The sequence below is a fragment of the Cryptomeria japonica genome, chromosome 11 (assembly GCF_030272615.1).
Source record: "Cryptomeria japonica chromosome 11, Sugi_1.0, whole genome shotgun sequence".
NCBI classification, from domain to species: domain Eukaryota; kingdom Viridiplantae; phylum Streptophyta; class Pinopsida; order Cupressales; family Cupressaceae; genus Cryptomeria; species Cryptomeria japonica.
The window spans coordinates 109,852,656-109,875,876 of record NC_081415.1 but is presented as its reverse complement, the minus strand read 5'-3'; the positions used below and the strand labels follow the sequence as shown (position 1 = coordinate 109,875,876).

Sequence of the window (23,221 nt, the reverse complement as noted above, 5' to 3'; positions counted from 1 at the left end):
ACAATCTCCCCCTTTGGCATTGATGGCAACACAAGATGGAAAAACCATCAAAGTGCCAAAACAGAAATGCCAAGTATCAAAAACCAACAATCTCCAAAAAGATTATAACCATAAATCAGAGAGTAATAATCTCTTCTAAACAACAATCTCTCCCCTTGGGAGCAACATGTGTTTTCCAAAGTTTTCATACCAATCTCTCCAAAAGATAATGTGTTTTTCCATATATATATCTCCCCCTTTGACATCAAATGCCAAAGTTATAATAAAACCAAGTTCATATACAAAATACCAATTAATTCAATATACCAACTACTCCCCCTGAGAAGTAGCTTCCTCATCAAAGACCAGAATAAAAGATTTGTTTGTTAATTATGTCGGTTGATGATAATCATCAACTATCTAAGTCTCTACTGGTGGTGGTATGACTCCAAGCTAATCTCTGAGATATTCAAAAGTCTCCTTAGGCAAAGCTTTAGAGAAAATATCTACAATCTGCTCTTTAGTATTCACATAAACCAGTTTTATCTCCTTTGCTTCAACTTTTTCCCTTAAAAAATTCAGTATGATAGAAACATGTTTGGTTTTAGAATGTACAATACCAGATTCTTAGATATATCAATTGTTACAGTGTTATCACAATAGATAGTAATACGTTCCTTGCATTTTACCTTTATGTCTTTCAACATTTGCTTAAGCCATAGTACCTATGTATACTTAGTTGCTGCTGCAACATATTTTGATTCTGCTATTGATAAAGATGTACAACTCTGTTTCTTACTCAACCAAGAAACTAATATGTTTCCAAGAAAGAATGCTCCGTCGATGGTGTTTTTCCTATCATCCACATCTCCTGCCCAATTTGCATCTGTGTATGCACATAATTCAAAGTTTTCATCTCTAGGATACCATAATCCAAGATTTATAGTGCCTTGTAAGTACCAAAAAATCCTTTTTACTGTTGATTCATGATTTTCTTTAGGATTACATTGAAATCTTGAAACAATACATCCTGCATTCATAATATCAGGTCTGGTTTGTGTCAAATACAGTAAACCTCCTATCATAGATTTGTATCTAGTTGGATTAAGTGTAGATTCATCCCTTTGTGATAATTTGTCATTTGTAGTCATAAGTGTGCTTACCAATTTAGAGTTCTCCATCCCAAATTTCTTTAGTAACTCTTTGAAGTACTTGGATTGAATCAAGAATATACCTTTATCAGTCTATGAAATCTGTAATCCTAAAAAAAAATTTATTTCTCCAATCATAAACATTTAAAATTCTTGTTGCATTTTAATAGAAAATTCCTTACATAATCCATCTTCTCCTCCAAAGATTATATCATCAACAAATACTTCTATAATCAATATGTCATCATTAGTTATTTTGTAATATAAATTGTTGTCTGCATTTCCTTTAGTAAAACCAATCTTTAAAAGATACTTATCCAATCTTGCATACCAAGCTCTTGGAGCTTGTTTTATTCCATACAGAGCTTTTCTTAATCTGCATACCATATCATTGTCATCTGTCAAAGAAAATCCATCAGGTTGTTCAATGTATACTTCCTCTTCAAGATCTCCATTCAAAAATGCACATTTAATATCCATTTGATAAACTTTGTAGTTCTTGTGTGCTGCAAAAGCCAAAAATAATCTAACTGCCTCAATTCTAGCTACCAGTGCAAAGGTTTCATTGTAATCAACTCCTTCTTTCTGATAATATCCCTTACACACTAGTCTTTTTTTATTTCTGACAACCTTACCATCTTCATTAAGTTTGTTTCTAAATACCCATTTGGTTCCAATTACATTTTTATCTTTAGGCTGGGGAACTAATGTCCAAGTGTTGTTTTTCTCAATTTGTTATAATTCTTCTTCCATAGCTTTAATCCAAAATTTATCTTCACATGCCTCATTAATAGATGATGGTTCAATTTGAGAAATAAGACATACCTCTTCATTTGTCAATCTTCCTCTTGTCATAACTCCTTTAAACTTGTTTCCAATTATCTGATCTTCAGAATGATTCAGTCTTACATATCAGGGTGTCTTAGTTTGTTGTTGTTCCTCAGTTACTATGGAATCCTCAGATGGTACCGGGTAACTGGATCTTCATTCTGTACCGGTGGATTTAGAGTAGGTTCATTTGTCAAAATTTATGTTGCCAATTTAGAGTCTATATACCTTGAAGTTCCTCTAAATTGTTCATCAATCTTTACATTTGTACTCTCAACAATTTTCTGCAATCTCTTGTTAAAACATCTATATGCTTTTCTCTTAGATGAATAACCAAGAAATATTCCTTCATCACTTCTAGGATCAAATTTGCCAATATACTCATCTCTTCTAACATAACATTTACTTCCAAAAATTCTAAAATACTTAAGAGTAGAAGTATTACCAAACCATAGTTCAGGAGAGGTCTTACCAGTTTCACCTTTGATGTGAACTTTGTTAAATGTATAGACCGTTGTGCTGACTGCTTCTCTCCAATACACATGTGGTAGGTTTTCTTATAATAACATACTTCTTGCTGCATCCAAGATAGTTCTGTTTTTCCTTTCAACGACTCCATTTTGCTATGGTGTCCGAGGTGTTGATAGTTGTCTTCTGATTCCATTTACTTTACAGAATGTATTAAAGTCCCTAGATGTAAATTCTCCTCCTTGATCTGATCTTAAACATTTGATTTTCTTACCGGTTTCATTTTCAACCATTGCTCTGAATAGTTTGAACTTTCCAAGTGCTTCTGATTTTTCTCTGAGAAAAGTAACCCATCACATTCTAGAATAGTCATCAATGATTAGCATGAAATATCTATCACCTTGTAAGTTTTTAGCTCTAGCTGGACCACATAAATTAGTGTGAATCAAATCAAGAGCATTATTTGATTTTTCTAGAATACTTTTGAAACTAGCTCTAACTTGTTTTCCAAATTGACATTCCTTACATACTGTATCCTGAGGTTTGACAATTTTAGGTAAATCTCTAACTGCCTTAGTAGTACTGATCTTTACCATGCAATCAAAGTTTACATGACAGAGTCTCTTATGACATAACCAACTTTCATCTATATGTGCAATTAAGCATGTCTTTTCATTGTTATTCAAATGAAAGATATTACCTCTAGTCTGATTACCGGTTGCAATTTCCAAACTAGTTCTATTCATGATTTTGCATTTTCCATTTTTAAATTGTAACTGAAATCCTTTTCTCAACTAATTGACCAACACTCAAAATATTATGCTTTAATCCTTCAACATAGTAGACATTGTCAGTGTTATGCTTACCGTCAAGAGATATTGTGCCCTTACCTTTAATTGAACAAGCTTTGTCATCTCCAAATCTTACTAAACCTCCATTGTATTCTTGAAAGTTCAAGAATTTACCTTTGTCTCCTATCATATGATGTGAGCATCCTGAATCAATGATCCATTCATCTTTTACTTCAACTTTAGCTGCCAGAGCCTGTACTACCGGTTGAGTAGTAGGCGTTGGTTGATCTTCTGTTATAGAAACAAAAACCCATCCATTGTCTGTCAGATCCTCATCAGAATCATTAGTCACACCTTCATCAACAATGTAACAAGATTTGTCTTTATTCTTCTTAAATCTGTATCTCTGATATTCACATTTAGTCTTGTATGTTCTTCTAGCTTCTTCTCTTAGTCTAGCATGTCTATCAGGGCATCTTGAAGCCATGTGACCAATCTTATTGCAGTTAAAACGTTTAAAGGGTGTTTTACCTTCATACTTCCTTCCAACTGGACCTTTAGGCATTTTCCTTGCAAATATTGCTTCAAGTTCTTCAAGTTCTTCATTTTCTTTCCTACTCTCTTCAAGTTCTCTTGCATAAAAGGCTTTCCAATCAGATTTGTCAAATGATGGAGCAGATGATGTTGATGCTTTAAAGGCCAAATCTGTCTTTATAGTAGCAACAGGACCAAATTCTTCAATTTCAAAAGCTGAAAGTTTCCCAATCAATGTATCCCTAGTTAATGATGTATTAGGCATTGTTCTCAACTCATTTATAGTAGTAACCTTCATTTTGTATGCCGATGGCATTCCTCTTAAAACTTTTGAAACAATTTCATCCTCACTTAAGGTTCCTCCACAATATTTAATACCCAAAACAATTTCATTTACTCTTTCCATAAAAGCATAAATCCTTTCATCTTCTTCCATTTTCAGATGTTCATACCTGACCCGGAAGCTTTCAAGTTTTGCAATTTTGACTGTGGAATCTCCTTCATTCAGTGTTTCCAAATGATCCCAAATAGCTTTAGCAGTAGACCTATCTGATAGTCCCATGATTTGTTGATCTGATAAAGCGCTCAAAAGTGCTTCTCTTGCTTTGCAATCATTTTCCTCATCCTTTGTCAAGTTAGCTGGACTAGGCTGACTAGGTATAGCAGCAGTATAACCATTCTTTGTAACTTCCCAGATGTCTTTTCCAATGCAATTTAAATGTGTCTCCATTCTAATCTTCCATATGCCATAGTTGGTTCCATCAAGTTTAGGATTGTCCTTCCTAAAATAATTAGTAGACATTGGATCTCCTCAAGCTGTTAAACTTCTGCAAAAGAGGAATAAGATCTGATACCAATTGTTAGGTCCCGGAGACAACTGAGAGGGGGGGGGTGAATCAGTTGTCTAATGAATTGAAACCAAAAATAACTTAACCAACTTAATGCCTAATACCAGTAAACCAGTTAAGTATGTCGGTAGACGGTTATAATAGTTAATTGCTATACTGGTAAGGATTAGTGCATGAAACATAAACACAAAGTCATCCACAACACATAACACCAATATTTGTACGTGGAAACCCTATAAGGGGAAAAACCACTGTGGGAAATCTTACCCACAATTAGATGATACTACTGTAGATAGTAAGTGTACATAAATGGGGTCTGCACATGCAAAAAGGCCAACAGCCTAGAGCTCACTACTCAATCACAAAATGGGAGTCACACTGACTACAGTTGGATGGTTAAATCCAATAAGAATGTACTTCACAAAATAGCATCTTCATATGGTGGATTCAGTGCCGGTGTAATGTTGATATGCTTTCACAAAAACCTAGCTTCACCTTCAAATGACGTCTTCGTGTATAGCTCTACTTAATCTCGCATATACCTTCACACAACTCTTTTTTGCATTCCACACTTGATCTTACAAATAAGATCTTACATTTATACCATAACCTAAGACCAATTTTAGTAGGTCAGCTCTACAAGATATTACAATAAAAATATTTTACAAACAATATAATATCCGATGCAATAATTGATTGAACATGTCGGCTTAATGCATTTACAACAATAATTAATCATCTCCATAGCGTGCCATGTTGATATGGAAAAGATAAACCTGCCGGTGTAACCCTAGACCTATTTGTCGGTAACAGCAAATATGCAACTGTGAATATACTAATGAACAAAACTCTAGAACAATATGTCCAGACGATGTCTTTGACATTACCAAGTGTTTTCCATGCCATTTCAAGTGTCGATTATCATTATATCTTGTCGGTGTACCATATACCAGTAACTGTGCAATAGTTACTTACTTGCTGGTGAATGTTGTTGGATCTCCAAAGTGCTAGTGTTTTAGTAGGTGTTGACATCAATGAAAAAACCATACCAAAATACCAACAATGAAAAGCACAGAGAAATCGATAGAGGTACATTCTGAGAAACATGAAGAGGAAAAGGTTCAGACAGAGACAGTGCCACCGGCAATAGCTAAGAAACCCAAACCTTTGCTAGTAGAAATGCAGACTCAAACTGACCTACCAGAGGTCAACATAAGTAAAGAGGTTACTCACACCGGCGGATTCCAAATCGTTAAGGCAGTTGGACAGTCATTTGGTTCCTCCTTAACAAAATTCAGACCGACAAATGTAACAAAGGTATTATTAGATTCCATCAATAAAATTACAGAGTGTAATGCACAGGCATATAAGGCTATTGATGACACTATTCCTTTATTGAAATTGATTGCACCCAAGTGTAATGTGGAAAATAAAGATTCTTTGAGTCAACTAGACACATTGTCTAAGTACATCACCAACAATCTTTTGATAGTTGATCAGATTAATGAGGAGACATTTAGTAAGAAAATGAACAAGGAAAAAGAAAAATTCTTTGAAGAGACAATAAAGAAGTGCACAGAACACATTGACACCCTTCTATTGGCACTACACAAAACTTTAACAGAATTTAAGGAGTTGTACATAGACACCTGCAAGACTGATCTTCTGACAGTGGATATTGACAAGGAAATCAGCATAGCACAGAAGGAAATAAATGATATAGCTGACAATCTCATTAGTTCATTAGAACCCATATCAATTATAGAGAAAGAGATAGCAAGTTTTGAGGAGAAAATTGAAAAATTGGAAAAGGAGAAGGAAAGAATAAAATACAAGACTAAGGAACTCAAATGCAGACTTGGTTCGAAGCTAGACATCCTCATCTCTTTGAGAAAAGAGATTTATGAGGCTCTTGTTACTGGACTTAAGACACTGGAAGAGAAAATGCACATACTCACAAGTACCATCCAAAGGACAGAAGCAACATTAAAGGATAGTGAGAGGTTCACTAATAGCTTGAATTTTGCATTAGCGGATCTATATCAGATTGTAACCCACCGGTTACAAGGATCCTGAGAAGAACTACACTCAATTGACATTAATTGACAGCCTTTGTCATTGACTCCAAAGGGGAGTAGTAGAATGATAAAAATGATTAGCAGAAGAGATCATCTGCTTAGGGGGAGCACACAGTTTTGGGCAGATTTTTGGATACAATTTTGACTTTTTCTCATGAGTGTTGCCATCAATGCCAAAGGGGGAGATTGTTGGAAAATGCACACTTCAATAAGAAATTGTAGGTGATTGAAGGTATTGTCATTGATGGCAACCTTACAATCCTATGGCATCGGCAGGCACCGGCACAGACACAAACATCGACACTGACAGATAGTTTACCAGCAACGGCAAAGATGAATATCGACACCCTGACCAACAGGATTTTGGTTATTATATTTTGTATTTAATTGTAAAATATTTTTGTAAGCCGACAAGGCGAATTGTAATAGGACTCATATAAGTATGAGATATTGTAAGATCATTTAGGTATGAAATTAATAGGGAGATGTGATCATGTGAATATTAAGGGAGATTTTGGAATAAGGTTTATGGAAGTTGTATGAGCTTAAACTGATACTAAACCTGGCATAATAAATGCTAAACCAAAGCAGTACATGATATGGGATTTGCATAATCCATTTTGTAAGTCAGTGAGACTTCCCTTTTGTATTTAAGCAGTGAGCTTTAGGCGGTTGGCCTTCCTGCATGTGCAGGCCCCTATTGTAAATAATATTCATTTATTGGCCAGTGAGTGAATATTGTGGGTCACAAATCCCACCGAGGTTTTTCCCACACTGGGTTTCCTCGTTAAAAATATTGTGTTATGGTGTGTTTTCTATGTTGTGGTTATTAATCTTATTTACTGCATTATTTCTAGTTTACCGGTACACTATTTTGGAATGCAATTTGTTTAATAAGATAAGAAAATCCGTTAACCGACAAGATACTGATTCACCCCCCCCCCCCCCTACTCTCAGTATCTTTGGGAATCCTAACAGACTTTACATTATGTGCATATACAGATGTTGACTAGGTTGGAGAAGTTGATGATCGAAAGAGCACATTCGGTGGAACTTTCTTTCTTGGAAAGAAACCTGTTTCATGGATCAGCAAGAAATAGTCATGTACTTCTTTATCTACTATTGAAGTTGAGTATGTTGTTGTTGCTACTAACTGTACACAAGTTCTTTGGATGAAGCAAATGTTGAAGGATACAAGGGTGGATTGCAATGAACCGATAGTTATTCACTGTGATAACTGTTGCTATTAACATATCAAAGAATCTGGTATTTCATTCTAAGACTAAGCATGTTTCTATCAAGTATAATTTTCTGAAGGAGAAGGTGGAAGAAAATGAAGTTAGACTAGTTTATGTGAACACTAAAGAGAAGATTGCAGATATCTTCACTAAACTTTTGCCTAAGGAATCATTTGAGTACTTCAGAGACAGATTGGGATTTTCTGCCCCTCTGCTAGAAACTTGAGTGATTTTGATTGGCATCAGTTTGGTATGCATTTATCAGTGCTATTATTCATTTCTGGATTGATGTGGTGGTGCTACTACTCAGGGGGAGTAGTCAGTTGTGTGGTTCAGAGGTTTTATGATTTTTCTTTGATATTTATGTCAGATTTTTGGCATTGGTGTCAAAGGGGGAGATATATATATGTGAAAAATAGAGCTTGACAAGGATATCATTCACAAGGGGAGTTTGGTCTGTTGGTTCAGAACTTCATAGTCATATCATCTTGGAGAGTTTCTTGGATGTCTTCCATTGGGGGAGACTTGTTTGGCACTTCTTGGCACTTGGATGTTTTTCACATCTAGTGTTGCCATCAATGCCAAAGGGGGAGATTGTTGGAAATTTGGAGGAATTGATTATGTGTCGCATTGATGTTTGTCATTGATGTCAACACTAGTTGTTTTGTTGTCCACTGGCTTTCGATAGAGTAGTTGGATTATCATCTTGATCTAGAGATTTGTCTCTGGTTTTGGTCCAGCTGTTGGAATTAGTTTGGATTGGTTATTCATGTGTTCCTGATGTGTATCACATTCAGTTGGTTCAGGATTTAGTGATCTGGATGCTATCATTTATTCTAGTAAGCCTTTTAGTTAACGGTAAGGGTTTTACCGACAGAGCTTTGATGAAGATCTTTTGATGAATCCAATAAGTGGTGTTGGTGTGGCTTCTAGAAGGTTATCAGGATGCTGATGGTTATCATGTTTGTGTTCCAGTTGTTCATGGTGTTTCATTTGGCTTATGGTGACCTATTTTGGGTCCGATATTATTCTGCTAGGTTATGGACCGGTTTATGTAACGTGTTGGTTGATGCTCCCGATGCGTCACCGGTTGGATTTATTGTTTGGTTTATGTTGTTTCGATCTTAGGCCGGCTTGGTATATTATTGGTTTATGGGATTATGTAACGGATTTATTGTATTATCTTTTAGTTGGCTAACCTGATTGTTTAGGTCTTGGGTTGGTATAAATATGATGTAAGATCTCTTTGTAGATCGTGGAGTAGGTCAAGGTTATGGGATTATCTGTGTGTGAATAAAGTTATAATCATATGCAGAGGTTTTGGTCGATCATAGGTGATCGAATTGGGTTTGTGGAAGAGGTTTAAGACCTTTGGTATTGAGCTTAACCGGAACTATACTCAAGCATAGGAGATTCTATTGTTGCAGTTCATTCATCTTTCCAGATTATAGTCAGTGAGCCTCCTTTTGTGATGAGTAGTGTGCTCTAGGATGTTGGCCTTCCTGCATGTGCAATCCCCTCTTATTGTAATCACATACTTGCTGCAGAAGTATTATCTGACTGTGGGTAGGCTTCCCACTGTGGTTTTTCCCTTAACTGGATTTTCCATGCACAAATCATGGTGTTATGGATGGTTGGTAATTGTTTTGTGATTTATGTGTGTGCTTAATTGTTATATTTGATATTCCGGTATTTGTTTTATGCATTCTGATAAAATATTTTTTGTGCTTAAATTTTTATAATATGTTGACAACTGATTCACACCCCCCCCCCTCTCAGTTGTCCACCGATTATCCTAACAAGTACAATTTAGGACACTACATTTAGCCCTCACTTTAATAGGAGTATGAGACTAAGCATACTCTTGGTAAAGTACAAAGTTTTGCATTGAATTTTTTTATCAAGATATAAAAAGAGACAAGACGCACTAAACCCCCAAGGGTCTTTAGGATCTTACTACTTCAATATCAAGATAAACAGGACATCGTAAGTGAAAGAGAAAGAGAATCATGACTGCTAGCCGGGAAAGGTTTGCTTACTATGAGTCATGAAAAAGAAAAATATCAGATTACAAAGTAGAAGGCTCAGTTTGCAAATTAACTTGGGTATCGAGACATGTGATAGTGTGTGCATAAAATGAAACATTGAGCAGAATGTATGCCCCCACGTTAAAATGATTATATACGCCTTATCAAGAGCAATTACTTTAAGGTAGCATGAATCCAAAGACAAACATGCAACTACAATGATATGACCCCAAGGAAGGACAAATCAAAGGATAATGGCCACAAAATATAGAACACATAAGGGATCTACTATCGCTAGGGTCAGTATGCTCTCATGATAAATAATTTATATCGTGGAATATTTGTATTGAATTGAGCACATCCCCCAAAGGAATTGGAACCACAAACACAATTGAAGAAAAGCACACGTATCTTTTGAGTCAACATGGAAGAGACCAAAAAGAGATCTCAACACTTTGCATCATCCCAAAGTAGACAACACAAGGGACACCAAATAGAAGAATTGAGATACAAATAAAAGAATGTCACAAACAGAAAGAGCAAGAGAGGAGAGAGAGAATATATGACACGGATGAAGATAATCAAGCAAATCATTTGCCTCCCAATCTTGCTGAACATTATTTTGGGAAGGTGGACAAGATGCAAGAGGAGCAACTTCAAGCACAATAAATGGAGTTGCTACAAGTTCCAAACAAGGACCATGCTCTAATGATGAGTCACTTTGTCTATTACTAGGAGCTAGGATTAGTGCTTTTGAAAATTGTTTAGATAAATCATTGTCAACATCAACAAGTTTATACTCATCATTAGAATCATTAGCATCATCATTGTTAGCATAAAAATCATTATCACCCATTTCTTCATCAAGATTAATAAAAATAGGATCTCTAATATGAATAGAACATGAACCATCATCTTTCTTAAGCATTTTTAATCTTGGTGATTTAGGTTGAACTTCCTCCCTAGAGTTAGGAAAAGGCTAGACAAATGGGACCAAGTCAACATTTTGTGTCTTCAGGGAGGAAATAGGTTGAGAAGCAAGTTCATGAGCCTTAGCACCACGTCTTCGTCGATGTTCTCTTGCACAATAATTTCTTTTAGTTTTAGCCAAGGGTTGTGAAGAATTAGGATCAATGGACATAGCATTATTCTCTTCTCTTAAAGGAAGAATGGGAGAAGGTCTAGTAGGTTGAAAGATAGGAGATGTCAGGTGCTTCCCTTTGTAATATGTAGGAGGTAGAACTACAACATATAAAGGAGTAATAGAAGGTGGAGGAAGGAGACCGGGTCCATCATGAGGAGGAGGAATAGATCTAGGATCTCTAGGCTTACTCAAAGATAAGATCGTCTCATTCTTCCACTTTTGATAAGATTGAAAGAGAGCATCAGTTCGAGACTTAAGAGGCTCAAATTTTTTAGGCAAAAATTAATCGAGGTTGACATCTCCATGCCTCACCATGGGTTGATACATGCTATGATTGATTGTTATGATTTTGTCATTATGGGGGAATTTTAAACATTTATGAATAGTAGAAGAGATTTCTTTCATGGAAGAGAGCCAAGGATGTTCCAACTTCACATGAAATTGATTTGATGTAGGAATGATAGCAAAAATGACATCTAAGCACTTAGTACCAACCTCAACAGGAAGAGTAATAGAGTCAATAGTAGGGAAATAGAAACCATCATACACCTCAACCACTACATCAAATTTATTGTATGTTACTTGATGCAATTGTAAATTATAAAGATATTCTTTAGTGATCACATTCACCATACACACTGGATCAATAAGCACCCCTCGTGAGAGTTTGTCTTTGATCTTCACAGTGATATATAGTGGGCCATCAAGTGCAACAATAGTCTCACTAGGATCAAAGGTAATATATAGGTCCATAGGAGGTGTAGTTTTATCAACAAGATTCACCACATTATTAGACTCAACACAACATTTGTGATTACATTCAAAGAGAAAAGCATAATTATCAACAATTGCAAATCTGAGGTATACCTATTCAACATTTATTTCAGTATTTGCATTATTTCATTCAAGGTTAATTCCTAAACCGAGGTTTGACTTAGGCAAACCCCTATTCCCAACAATTTCCCCTTTCTTTCAGTGTGCAAGAAACAGGTATAGAGCTATGTTCAGGAGGATTGACAGAGTTCACAAAGACGAACAAGTTCAACTTTTGGAGGCAAAAAATTCAGAGGACCATGGCGAATTGATGCACTATGGTCCCGACAAATCAGGCTGAACTTCTAGGAAAAGATTTGTGACATCTTATTTTGCCTAGGTCTAGGTCAGTGGCTTCGTACAACAACTGTAGCTCACTGTTTCTGCCAATTTACATAAAAAAATTCCTTGTTTTACCTCAATTTCAACATTTTCACAATTCAACTTAGAAAGGGGGAATCAAACCCTAACCAGTGAATCTAATCAGAAATCTTGGCCCTTTCCTTAGTTGGATTGAGGCCGGATCAATTAGAATCACCCATCTTTCAATGCATTGGCTAATTTGGTTAATTGGTGGTCTTATCCTACTTGTTGAAACCCTAGTTCCAAATTACACCTCTACACAAATTATATGACTTTTGGGGGATTAACTAATAATTTTGAGTTGATCTTTTGTGTCACAAATAGTTGACTCAATTATTCAATTGAATCCCAATCACACAAAAGATTAACTCAAGATTCTATAATTGAATTTTAGTCACAAAAAATTATGTAATTGAAACTCAATAAAATATAATAGAATATCATAAATATTTAAAATTAAAAACATATTTAAAAAATTTAAAAAGTAATTTTATCATATTTCTGCAATCCATTACTATATCATTTAGTTGCTTTTGGATTTGATTGTGTGATTTTTTGCCATCAACATTTTGGATCACACTCTATGATGCTTCATCAAAACGGTAAGAATGTCAAGAGATGATGGATTAGAGAGTGTGATTCAAAACGTTGATGCAAAAAAAATCACACAATCAAATCCAAAAGTGGCTAAATGTTTTAAAAAGAAAATTATTTGAAATTATAGATAGGATGCCAAAGGTTGTAGCTTGAAATTGGCTGATCACAATTTATGGGGATAATGATATGTTTCTTGATTACACCTTCCATTAAGGTTCAAACCCTTAGGGCACAATTGGACCAAGTTTGACCCTTAGCTGACTTCAACAAACTGAATCCCCCTCATGAATCCCCCTCATCATGACTGCTTAGTTAAATGACCAAATAACAAAAACCCCTTGATCTTTAATTAAATGGCCAAATAAGAGAATCCCCTTTATCATAATTGCTTAGTCAAATGACCAAATAATGACTCCTAGTTTAAATATAAATTTACTCATTATGTTGTGTGTACATATATACTTTAATTATAAGTAGGACAATCATGCAAAATTTGCATAAAAATGTTGATCACCCACTCTAAGTTCACTTGCCTTGCAAGCAAGTGGTGGATAATCATTCCTCTTATCACCATCAGGCTATCCACCACTCAAAAATTGAACTACAAGCTATCTGACGAGTGGTGTAAGCAAAGCCTTAAGTTTTGAATCTTTTATACGTGTCAGTCTGATGCTGTTTTTACTAAATTGATCTGACAGAGACAGGCAACTAGAATGTCTACCAACATAAAAGCGATTACCAAATACCAATATCTTTAATGTGAGGCCGTAAAATCGGATCATACGTTTCAGACGCGTGTACTCCAGCAATTTTTTCTGTATCACCCATAAAAAGTACAGATTAAAATCGAATATTCTGTCTCCCAACTACTTGGAGTCGCTTTCCTCCTTTAAAATATCCAGATTGCAGAGATTTTCAGAAAATGCGGTTCAAATTTCAGTCTGCATTTCGAGCTTGGAATCCCTGGTAAGCTCCTCTTGAAGTTCATATTCTTGTGTGTGTTTTGGATTCTGTCTATTTTGGTTTCTTTTAAGGTCTAGATTTGCAGTTTTGAGACAAATCTTTTAGGTAAAATTAGTTAGCCTGTTTGTGCCTGGAAAGAAAATGTTTGGATTTTTATTTTCATCAGGAGCATTTGCAAGTCTAAATGTGTGATTTTTGTGGGAAGCTTTAAGGAAATTTTGTTATGTAAGTTGCTCTGATAGTGTAATGTAATCCAACAGGCTTTCTCATGCTGTTGATAGTCAAGGTGAAGAGTTTTTGTTACTGGGATTGCGTATGTTTTTGTTTTTTGTTTTATTAACTAGGGTTATGGACTGTTAAGCCTTGTGGAAGATTGCAATTCAGCTGTTGAAGCTGTAAAACACTTATTACAGTTTTTAGCTATTGAAGCTTTAAAACATCAATCGCTATTTTCAGTTGTCTTGTTAGGGTGTGTAACAGCAATGCTTCATTTTGGAAAGAGAGTTGTTTCAGTAAAGTTATATGTCAATGCTACAGTATAGTTGTTTGAAATTTATCTTGGTAAAATACTTTTTTTTTTTTGAAAGCGTGCACGAAATCATTGGACAATTCTTTCTCTTGTAAAGGAATTCTAAATAATTTATCTTTCATTAAATTTCTTACGAAAACTTTTTCAACAGAATACATTAAAATTCAAGCTTAAGCGTACACATTTTGAAAGTGTATAAGAATTAATATCCCTGTCTTCTGACTAAAGACTAACAGTTTAATTTTTTTTTTAAATCACGATTTCCTCCTTTCTTTCGAACATTTGGAGAGCACAATTTGCAGGTGCCCGACCGAATCTCTGAATTTTTTTACAAGGATTGATAGATCTTGTTTTTTTTATAAAGCAGGCAATATAATTGACAAAAAAATATTTAGACATCTTTGTTTAGCAGTCTTTAAGGATTTAAGAAAATTCTCGAATTCGTTCATTCGAAACATCTAATTGTCTGAACAGATTTCTTCGATTTTTTAAGCTAATATGTAAATATTCTTACTAGTATAAAAAAAAGGTCTTCGGAAACTTCAGGGCAAAGTGTGACAGAATTCTTTTTTCCAAATATCTACCTTTTTTGTAACGAGTTAGTAAATATTTGTAATTTATTTTTATTTACGCGCTGTCAAAACTTTTTACTTGACTAAATACTAAAGGTCGTTGTTTTTAAGAAACCTTGTACGTGAAATTCTAAAAGTTTCTCTAAACTGTATTAGAGTTTAAGTATTCAAACGAATCTTATCATTTACATAAAACAATAGGGAAAAAAAATCTGTTAATAGTATTTTAAGGCGTAGGCCCCAAAGTGTTATGGTCTTTTGCAGCATTCTTAAGAGAATTCTAACAATGGTCAAAATTCCAGTTAATTTGGCAATATTTTAAATAAACATAATCATGCTAAACAGATTTGGTCTCAATTAGCTTTTTAAAGTGTTTGACTAGATTTATGGGGAATTCAAAGTGAAAAACGTACCTACTGGGAATGGTCTCTCCAAATGGTATCAATAAATATGCAATTAAATTGCTTTAAATACTTACACGTTATTCTTGAACTTGTGTCTGACATGTTTAAGAGCTAAGATTTATTCAAACCTTAATAATAAATCATATCTCAACTATTGAAGAAAAACAGTTTAAACAGTTCAACTACACATAGATTAAACATTTCATCTACTTCGTATAACCAGCGCATATATTGGAGAAAATCGGACAGAACTGGTGAACAACAATAAATTTCGGAGATATTTAACTGAAGTTTTATATAAAGATGTGGAGTTTCTGATGGGCTACTCTGTATTTAGTCCAGATGTTGATCTGACTGTTTGCGTGATTAGATTTGTAAATGCTGCCAAAATTGTAGCATTGTGTATATTTTGTCTTATTAATATGCGGTGATTAAAAAGAGGGAGATTGTCTTTTTTTCTTTTTCGATTGTTGTCCTTATTGTATCTAGCTTTCTTTATGTGCGCTTCAAAAAGTTCATTCTCAGAATCTCAATGGATTTCTGGATGATTTGTATCAGGGTAGTGGAAAAAATGTTGCTGAGAAGTAAATCAAAGCAGGCCAAGAGTGCAGAGGATAGCTCAGATAATTCAGCCTTCCCATTGCTTGACCTCCCCGAGCTTGTGCTTGAAAGCATAATAAGGCGGCTTTCTCCATATCATCTATGCCAATTAGCCCAAACATCCAAAGATCTTAGAAAAAGGTGTCGAAATGATGAAATATGGGAGACTTTGTACAATGAACGTTGGGGGAAAGTTGCTGGCATGAATGCATTTGCTCTTTGGAGACGGACACTGTTTCGGAGAAATGCAAAGATATGGGAAAGGCCAACAAGCCTGTGGTTGCGTCCACTGAAATGTATTTGGTACTTCACAAGATCTGAGTTGACTACAGCTGAGCCGGTTATGAAACCCAACGAAGCCTTTGTAAATTTGTATTGGCAATTGGAATGTGGTGACTTTTGGTTTCCTGCACAGGTTTTCAACCGTGAGGTGAGGGTAATGTTCCTCAATAGACTAATTGTTTTCAGCAAATCTCATCGTAGTCCTATATTTGTGGAACTTACTTCGTTTTCTCCTTACCGATTTCATTTCTCTCAATTGTCTGATTTGGAATATATGTTTCTTAAAAGCTTGCTGATTGATCCCATTCAATTCATGCTTTGACCGATTAGTTGAGTAAACTTAGGTTTACATGCAAAGTTTTCTTAGAAATTTTCTTGAAGCATGGCCATTTGCTGCTATATAACTTGCTAGAGCTTCGTCCTTTTGGACATTAGGCCCTTTGAAATATGTAAAAAAGAAATGTGATGCAGCTGCACATTTGTAGAAGGGATATATAATATATTACATCCATCTAGATTTGTAGAAGGGACGAGACTGTAAAAAGGAGATGTCATCAAACTGTGTATTTGTAAAAGGGATATATTACAACCCTCTAGATTTGTAAAAGGGATGAGACTGGTCTAAGGGGTTGTGTTGTATTGGTTAAAGCATTGAGTTTTCATTGTGGAGATCAAAGTTCAAATCCCAAAGGGACATCTAATATGGAATTCAAAGTTGTGACTCTTAGTCTTCCACAATTGGCTTCTAGGTGGTTTCTAATAAGTGGATTCTAATTCGTGACTCTTGGTCTTCCATAGGTTGATTCTAGTGTGGTTGCTCAAAATGAGCTAATGGTGGTTTCTAATAAGTGGATTCTAATTTGTGACTCTTGGTCTTTGTAAACGATCTAGAATATAAAAAAAAAAGGGATGAGACTGGTTCTTAGATGCAGTAAAGAATGGTTACTCAGACTGCTCCTAATGTCAGCTTAGATGGCAGATATGAGGGTTTTCCTTCTGCCACATTAACCTAGTACTTGTACCTTGCCTCATCCTTTATATTCACCTGCCATTGAGGCACATGTTATTGAGGTGGGCAGATCTCACCTTGATTGGAATCCCGTTGGATGGTATGAAAACCTGTTGAACTCACCAATGAACCACTTACCTGAAGATCAGATTTATCTTCTTCCATTTCTCTTGATTTGTCTTCTTTGTCATAGCCATAACTTGTGAACCCGTTTCATTATGCTTTTATTTTGTATGAAACCAATTACAATCTCTATTTTGCTCTGGCTAAAGGTTGTCTAATGTATATTGAAATGGATTTTGGTCCGATATGTTCATCTAATATGTTTAGAATATGAAATCATTGTAATGATTTCCTTCTGCCCCACAGTGAGAAGCTAGTCCTCTACATGGAAGCAACTTCCCCTGCCACAACCATCACCTACAGGGTTTTGAACCTAGAAAATCTATGATTAGTGCTTCATCTTACTACTAGATCACAGCCAGATGGACTTATACAGCTATTTGATTTTCTACATTAGTTTTTCTGTTTCTTTAGTATTCAAGTGTTTTAATTTCTTAATTTTATACCATTCATGTAAGTTGTTCATATATTGTAGTTCCTGTGTGCTTTTCTTGCAGTAATTCTCTTTGCACATATTTTCTTAACCTTTTTATTGATCAAGCACTTCAGATTCACCATCATGTGTGTCATGGAAATCTATGTTTCAGATTTTACTGAAGCGCGTAGCTTTTATGATATACTGATTTTCTAGATGTATTAAAAGTGACATAGCTTTGCACTAATAACTTTTTCTTGTCTTCCAGCATGGTCACGCTGGGTTTATGCTGTCATGCTATGATGCAGATCTAAATTATGACCGAAATTCTGACACCTTTTGTGCCAGGTAAAGGATACAAACTTATTGCTCTTATATGTAGCTTTCGAATTGACTCAATTTTATGCCGTGTATGTTTGTTCTGTTTTAAGATCAACAGGAAAGTCAGGTTCGGTGATGGACCCCATCCCCTTATATGTACACCCCCATCATCTGTTGAACACACACACACACATGCATATGAATGTATGTGTAGGTAGATTTGCTGTTATTTATGTACTTCAATGCTCCAAAGCCCTGCTGGTTGTCTTTCAATCATATTTCTAAGATTGAAATGATGTTTCAAGAGTAGCAGTTCTTTTGCCTTTCAATTGGCTCGATCTAAATTCTAATCCAGTTCTGATCAAAGTGTCTATCCATTCAAAAAATTAGTCTTTTCAATTTCAAGCTCCAGCTACTTCTAAATTCCTTATATTAAATGTTATTAGTATTCGTACTAGTTGAAATTGGATTCAGTCAACTGGCTAGTGATGGGGAGGACAGGTGCCTAGTTGTCAAGTCTGAATCACACATTGGTAATTATATTTTCTAATCCAGTTCCAGTTGAAGTGTCTATCCTTCAAGAAATTAGTCTTTTCAATTTCAAGCTCCAGACAGATCTAAATTCCTTATATAAAATGTTATTAGTATTCTTATAAACTCAAATTGGGTTCAGTCAAGTGACAAGTGATGGGTAGGATAGCCTCCTTGTTGTCAAGTGCTTATCACACAGTGGCAATTATCATATCTTAAAAAGAATGGAGGCATCCAATCTTGCATGGTTTGACCCGGTTATGTTTGTATTCTGCTCTTAGCATTGAATTTTTAACAGTTGTTATTCTATGAACATGAAAAGGACAATTGTTCAGTCAACTAGCTAGTGATGGGGAGGATAGATGCATAGTTGTCAAGTGCATGTCACACAGTGGCAATTATAATATATAAGAAAAGGATGAATGCATGAAATTTAACAATCTTGCATGGTTTGCATGGTTTGACCCTGTCATATTTGCATTTTTCTCTTAGCATCAAATTTTTAAAGGTGGTTATATTCAATAACATTAAAAAGATTATTAACCATTTTATATCTCACTTTCTTCCATTGTTTTCTTTGATTTTCTCAAGCTTCTACACGGGTGAAGATAGAGAAACGATTAGTCTCGTCCATTCACTTTATTCTCTTAATACAATGGGAGCCCTATTAGTATAGTTGTAGTGTTTGGGCTTCTATGAATATATGTTTAATCTCACAACCCTTGCAGTTTACTTAAACATTTGTACTTTTTATAGCAGGAATAGCATTTGTACTTTCAGACAGATATTTAATTGATTTCTTGATAATGGACTACAGGTACTTGCCTCATTCTGCAAAGTCGCTGGTCATTGAGGATGGCATATCATGGGAGCGCATTAGAAAACCACCTGATATGACATCTCCCAGTGAGCTATATTTTCCAGATGTTCAAGAGGAACTGAGGCCTGGAGATCATATTGAAGTCCAATGGAAAAAGAGTCCAAGCTTTCCTTATGGTGTTTTACTCCACCCTTACAGAAAACAACGATGATACTAAAGTGTTTTTCTTTTTATCTGGAAATAGACTGATATTTATTAGTAATGAACTAGTAACCAGTACAAATGTCCATAAATTAACTTCGAATTTAGAACAAAACCTTCAGGATGGCATCAGATATTCAAGCAAATTTTTTCTATGTATTCATAATCTGACAAGATTTGATCTGACTTATGTGCTGTCTTGTTATAGCATTCCCATTATTGTCTTGTTAGGGTCAATGCTTGATTTATTTTTCTGAGCCAGAATATTTATCCAATGTGCAGGGTGGTGGTATGGAATTGTTGGCCATGATGATTATTGTAGAAGTGAAACTCAGAACTGCAGATGCCATCTTGATGGTAAGTTCTTTTGTATGTCTTGGCATCATAACCTAATTTCTTACGTTATTTATGTGAGGGTGACATTTATGCTCTTTCCAGACACAAGCATTTGCAGTCAATCATTGTACACTTCCATTCAGTAAAACATTCAAGGATTGTTGTGTTTAGTCATCTGACTTCTTATTGGGCTATGATGCAGAAAAGGTGTGGCTTGAATTCAGGCAGTATGCCACAGGTTCAAGGTGGAGAAGAATACAAATGAGAAGAAATAAAGCTCCTGAAGCTGGCAGTGAGTCAGATGGTTTCTATGGGGGAATCCGAAAATTGAAGAACAGGGATGATATCTCTGCTTGGTTGCAAATATGGCCCAAAGAACCTCTCAAATAGTCAAAGATTATTAAATTTGTAAAATTCTTCGTCTTCCTATTGGTTTGAAGATTATGCCCATAACAAAGCAGAATATGTGGATGGGAAATTTTTTGCAGTCCAGTTTGAGGATATCTATTCCCACATTGTAAGAAACCATGCAACGATTTATTCAAATGGAATTCAAAGTTTCCTGGACTTGAGGAATTCGTGGGCCAAGAATTCTCAGGAAAAGTGGGTCTTCAACCATCCAACTTGATGCCTTTGTTGTACATAGTTGTCATTTTTAAACATTTAAAAAGGCAAAGCAATTTTAGATTATATTGCTAAGCAACTTAACGTCTCTCACAGAGCTATGAATTTTCTAAAAAATCCTGTAGGTCTCTTTTTGTTTTTGCTATATCTGTCACTGCATTACAAAATTTACACATTCTGACATCTCCTTTTAACCAAGTATATTTTGCACAACATGACAATGGCAAATCGTATCCATCCATGCATGTATAAAGAAAATATTGTAGCCATTAACTCTATCACAGAGGAAGCTACTAATGCAAACATTTTGGTAACAAAGAAATCCCTTGAATTGGGTAATAAAGAGAAATTAGGATGGTTGCCTCAAGGCTCATATAACCTTGTTCCCTTGACTATAGCAATTAGTATTCCTGTACCAGAAAGTTGATTCCTCAAAATTGAAACTGTCATTTGAACTTCCCCTTTATATGATGCAGATTTATTTCTCTGAACTGGCAAGTTAAACTCAAAGATGTCCTGTTTAAGCCACTTAACATTCAAAATATGGACAGTATAAAACAGTGAAGACTACAAAAGGAAAAAAAACACGTTAAGAATATGTCACAAGGAGTTTCAATGGGCTTAAACTCAAGAGCAGACGGATAAAACAAAAACAAACCAGTTATTGGAAACATTTACCACTGCCAATATTAACCAAATAACTAAAAAATTCAAAATAATTAAAAGAGAGACCTCCCTTAACTTTTATGCATGCTGTATAACAACGATCAACCCTATTCTGACTTTTGAATTCCAAAGCAGAAAGTAAACAGCTGTCTCTTATTCCTCAACAAAGACGGAGTAGTTGAATGAATTGCTAAATTTAGTAAACTAAAATCCTAAAAGGACAGCTGAAAAGAAATGAATGGAGATTGGAATATGTCCTTATCGAAGGTGCTCCATATCATCCTTCTAAACCTCCTGGTTCAAAGTCATATGATGCAGTTGTTTGACTGTACCCAAGCAAGTCAGTCCTCTGTGGTCCAAGTGTTGTTGGAATTTGGCAGGCCTTTTCATTTAACAAAATACAGTGTATATACCTTGGACTATGTAGCCAGCCAATTTGGTATCTAAGACTCGTTCATACTGCTCTCTTTTCCTTTTCAGCAAATTCTTGATCCAAACGTTTTCCTTCTCATATTGTGCATCATTCATCTTTCTCATATTGAGCATCATTCACCTGATCATCATTTGTTCCATCATTTGTTCCAGAAAGATGTGAATGAAGTGTTGCACATATGTTGTTATTGATGTCAAAGAGTGTTGTCACTGAGGGAGATTGTTGGATATATGTTGAGCTTCAGACATGCTGCTTACTTTTGTGGAATTCAGAAAGATTGAAGAATGTATATTATCGAAGAATCAATTGGGATATGTCTGTAATATCATGTTGCATCTATCTATGTCAAAGGAAGGTTTCTAGAAGTCTTATCCAAACTAATTGAGGTATGTTACCTAGACAGTGAGCTTGGTCTGGTAACTTTTTGTGATCTGCATATCTTCATGCTTGAGAGTTATGTCCTGCGGTTTGAAAGGAGAGTATGTCTACACATGTTTTATCAGTATCTAGAGTTTTCAGAATTTTGGCATAGTGGAATGTATTGTTCGTTTTGTCAGTTTGTCAGTTTGGTTACTATGTTGTTGATTGACCTGGTTCGTATTGCAGAGTGTTGCAGCAACGGTTTGATGCATGTGCTGTAGGAGATTAAGGTTGGATGTCCTTTGGGACCAAATAGATCCTCAGTAGGAACTGCAAGACGTATACCTGACAAACCATTCACGAGCTTTTCAGGCCAGAACTATTACATGTTTGATGTGACTAAGTTGCAGAGGAGTTGTAGTGCGTGTGTCTGCTGAAGATTGCACATGGACAACCTTTGGGACCAGATTAAGCTAACTTGTGAAGTGTGTGGCATTTTCTTTTGTTTTGAGTAACATTTGGGATAATTGGAACTGGCCTATTACATGTTTGGTGAAGAAGGTTTTGTTGGCAATTGGAGGAATTGATTATGTGTTGCATTGATATTTTGTCATTGATGGCAACACCGGCTGTTTTAGTTGTTTACCGGCTTCCGGTAGAGTGGTTGGTTTATGATATTGATCCAGTATGCTCCGATATGCTTTGGCTTGTGGATTTGGTTTGGATCTGTCATTCATGCTACTATTCAGATGGGTATCGCAATCAGTTGGTTCGGGATTTGATGACTCAAGAGCTATCATTTGTTCTAGTAAGCCTTTTGGTCACTGATAAGGGTTCTACCGGCAGAGCTTTGTTGAGATGCATGTGATAAGTGGTGTTGGTGCGACTTCTAGATGGCTTTCGGGATGTTGTTGGTTATCTTGTCCGTGATCCTGTTGATCGGTGGTGTTGGATTTGGGTCCGGACCTAATGCTATCTTATTCGGCTAGGTTATGGACCGATTTATGTAACGTGTTGGTAGATGATCCCGATGCGTTACCGATTGGGTTTATTGATTGGATTATGTTGTTTCGGTCTCAGGCCGACTTGGTTGATCATTGGATTGTGGGTTTATGTTATGAGTTCATTGTATTATCTTTTAGGTGGTTGACCTAATTGTTTAGGTCCCGGATT

The 23,221-nt window shown here is 35.5% G+C and overlaps 1 protein-coding gene across 6 annotated transcripts; it reads left to right on the top strand.

The window, feature by feature from the left end:
- The first annotated feature begins 13,601 nt into the window (after positions 1 to 13,601).
- LOC131037616 (F-box protein At2g26850) lies at positions 13,602 to 20,532 on the top strand. 6 transcript variants are annotated; one of them, XM_057969804.2, is made up of 6 exons: positions 13,602 to 13,825; positions 15,886 to 16,363; positions 18,025 to 18,104; positions 19,426 to 19,604; positions 19,912 to 19,986; positions 20,168 to 20,532. In XM_057969804.2, exons 1-6 carry the CDS (start codon positions 13,782 to 13,784, stop codon positions 20,353 to 20,355), a joined length of 1,044 nt encoding a protein of 347 aa, XP_057825787.1. In that variant the 5' UTR covers positions 13,602 to 13,781; the 3' UTR covers positions 20,356 to 20,532. The 6 variants fall into 6 exon arrangements, with proteins under 6 accessions (XP_057825787.1, XP_057825788.1, XP_057825789.1 ...); XM_057969805.2 differs by having other exon boundaries at positions 13,608 to 13,825; positions 15,886 to 16,357; XM_057969806.2 differs by lacking the exon at positions 13,602 to 13,825 and adding an exon at positions 13,851 to 13,927.
- The last annotated feature ends 2,689 nt before the right edge of the window (positions 20,533 to 23,221 follow it).

Coding starts and splice junctions, on each gene's coding strand:
- LOC131037616 (XM_057969802.1), top strand. CDS start 15,645: ATGGGCTACTCTGTATTTAGTCCAGATGTTGATCTGACTGTTTGCGTG. Junction 16,364..18,024: donor TTTTCAACCGTGAGGTGAGG/GTAATGTTCCTC, acceptor CTTGTCTTCCAG/CATGGTCACGCTGGGTTTAT. Junction 19,987..20,167: donor CTGCAGATGCCATCTTGATG/GTAAGTTCTTTT, acceptor GCTATGATGCAG/AAAAGGTGTGGCTTGAATTC.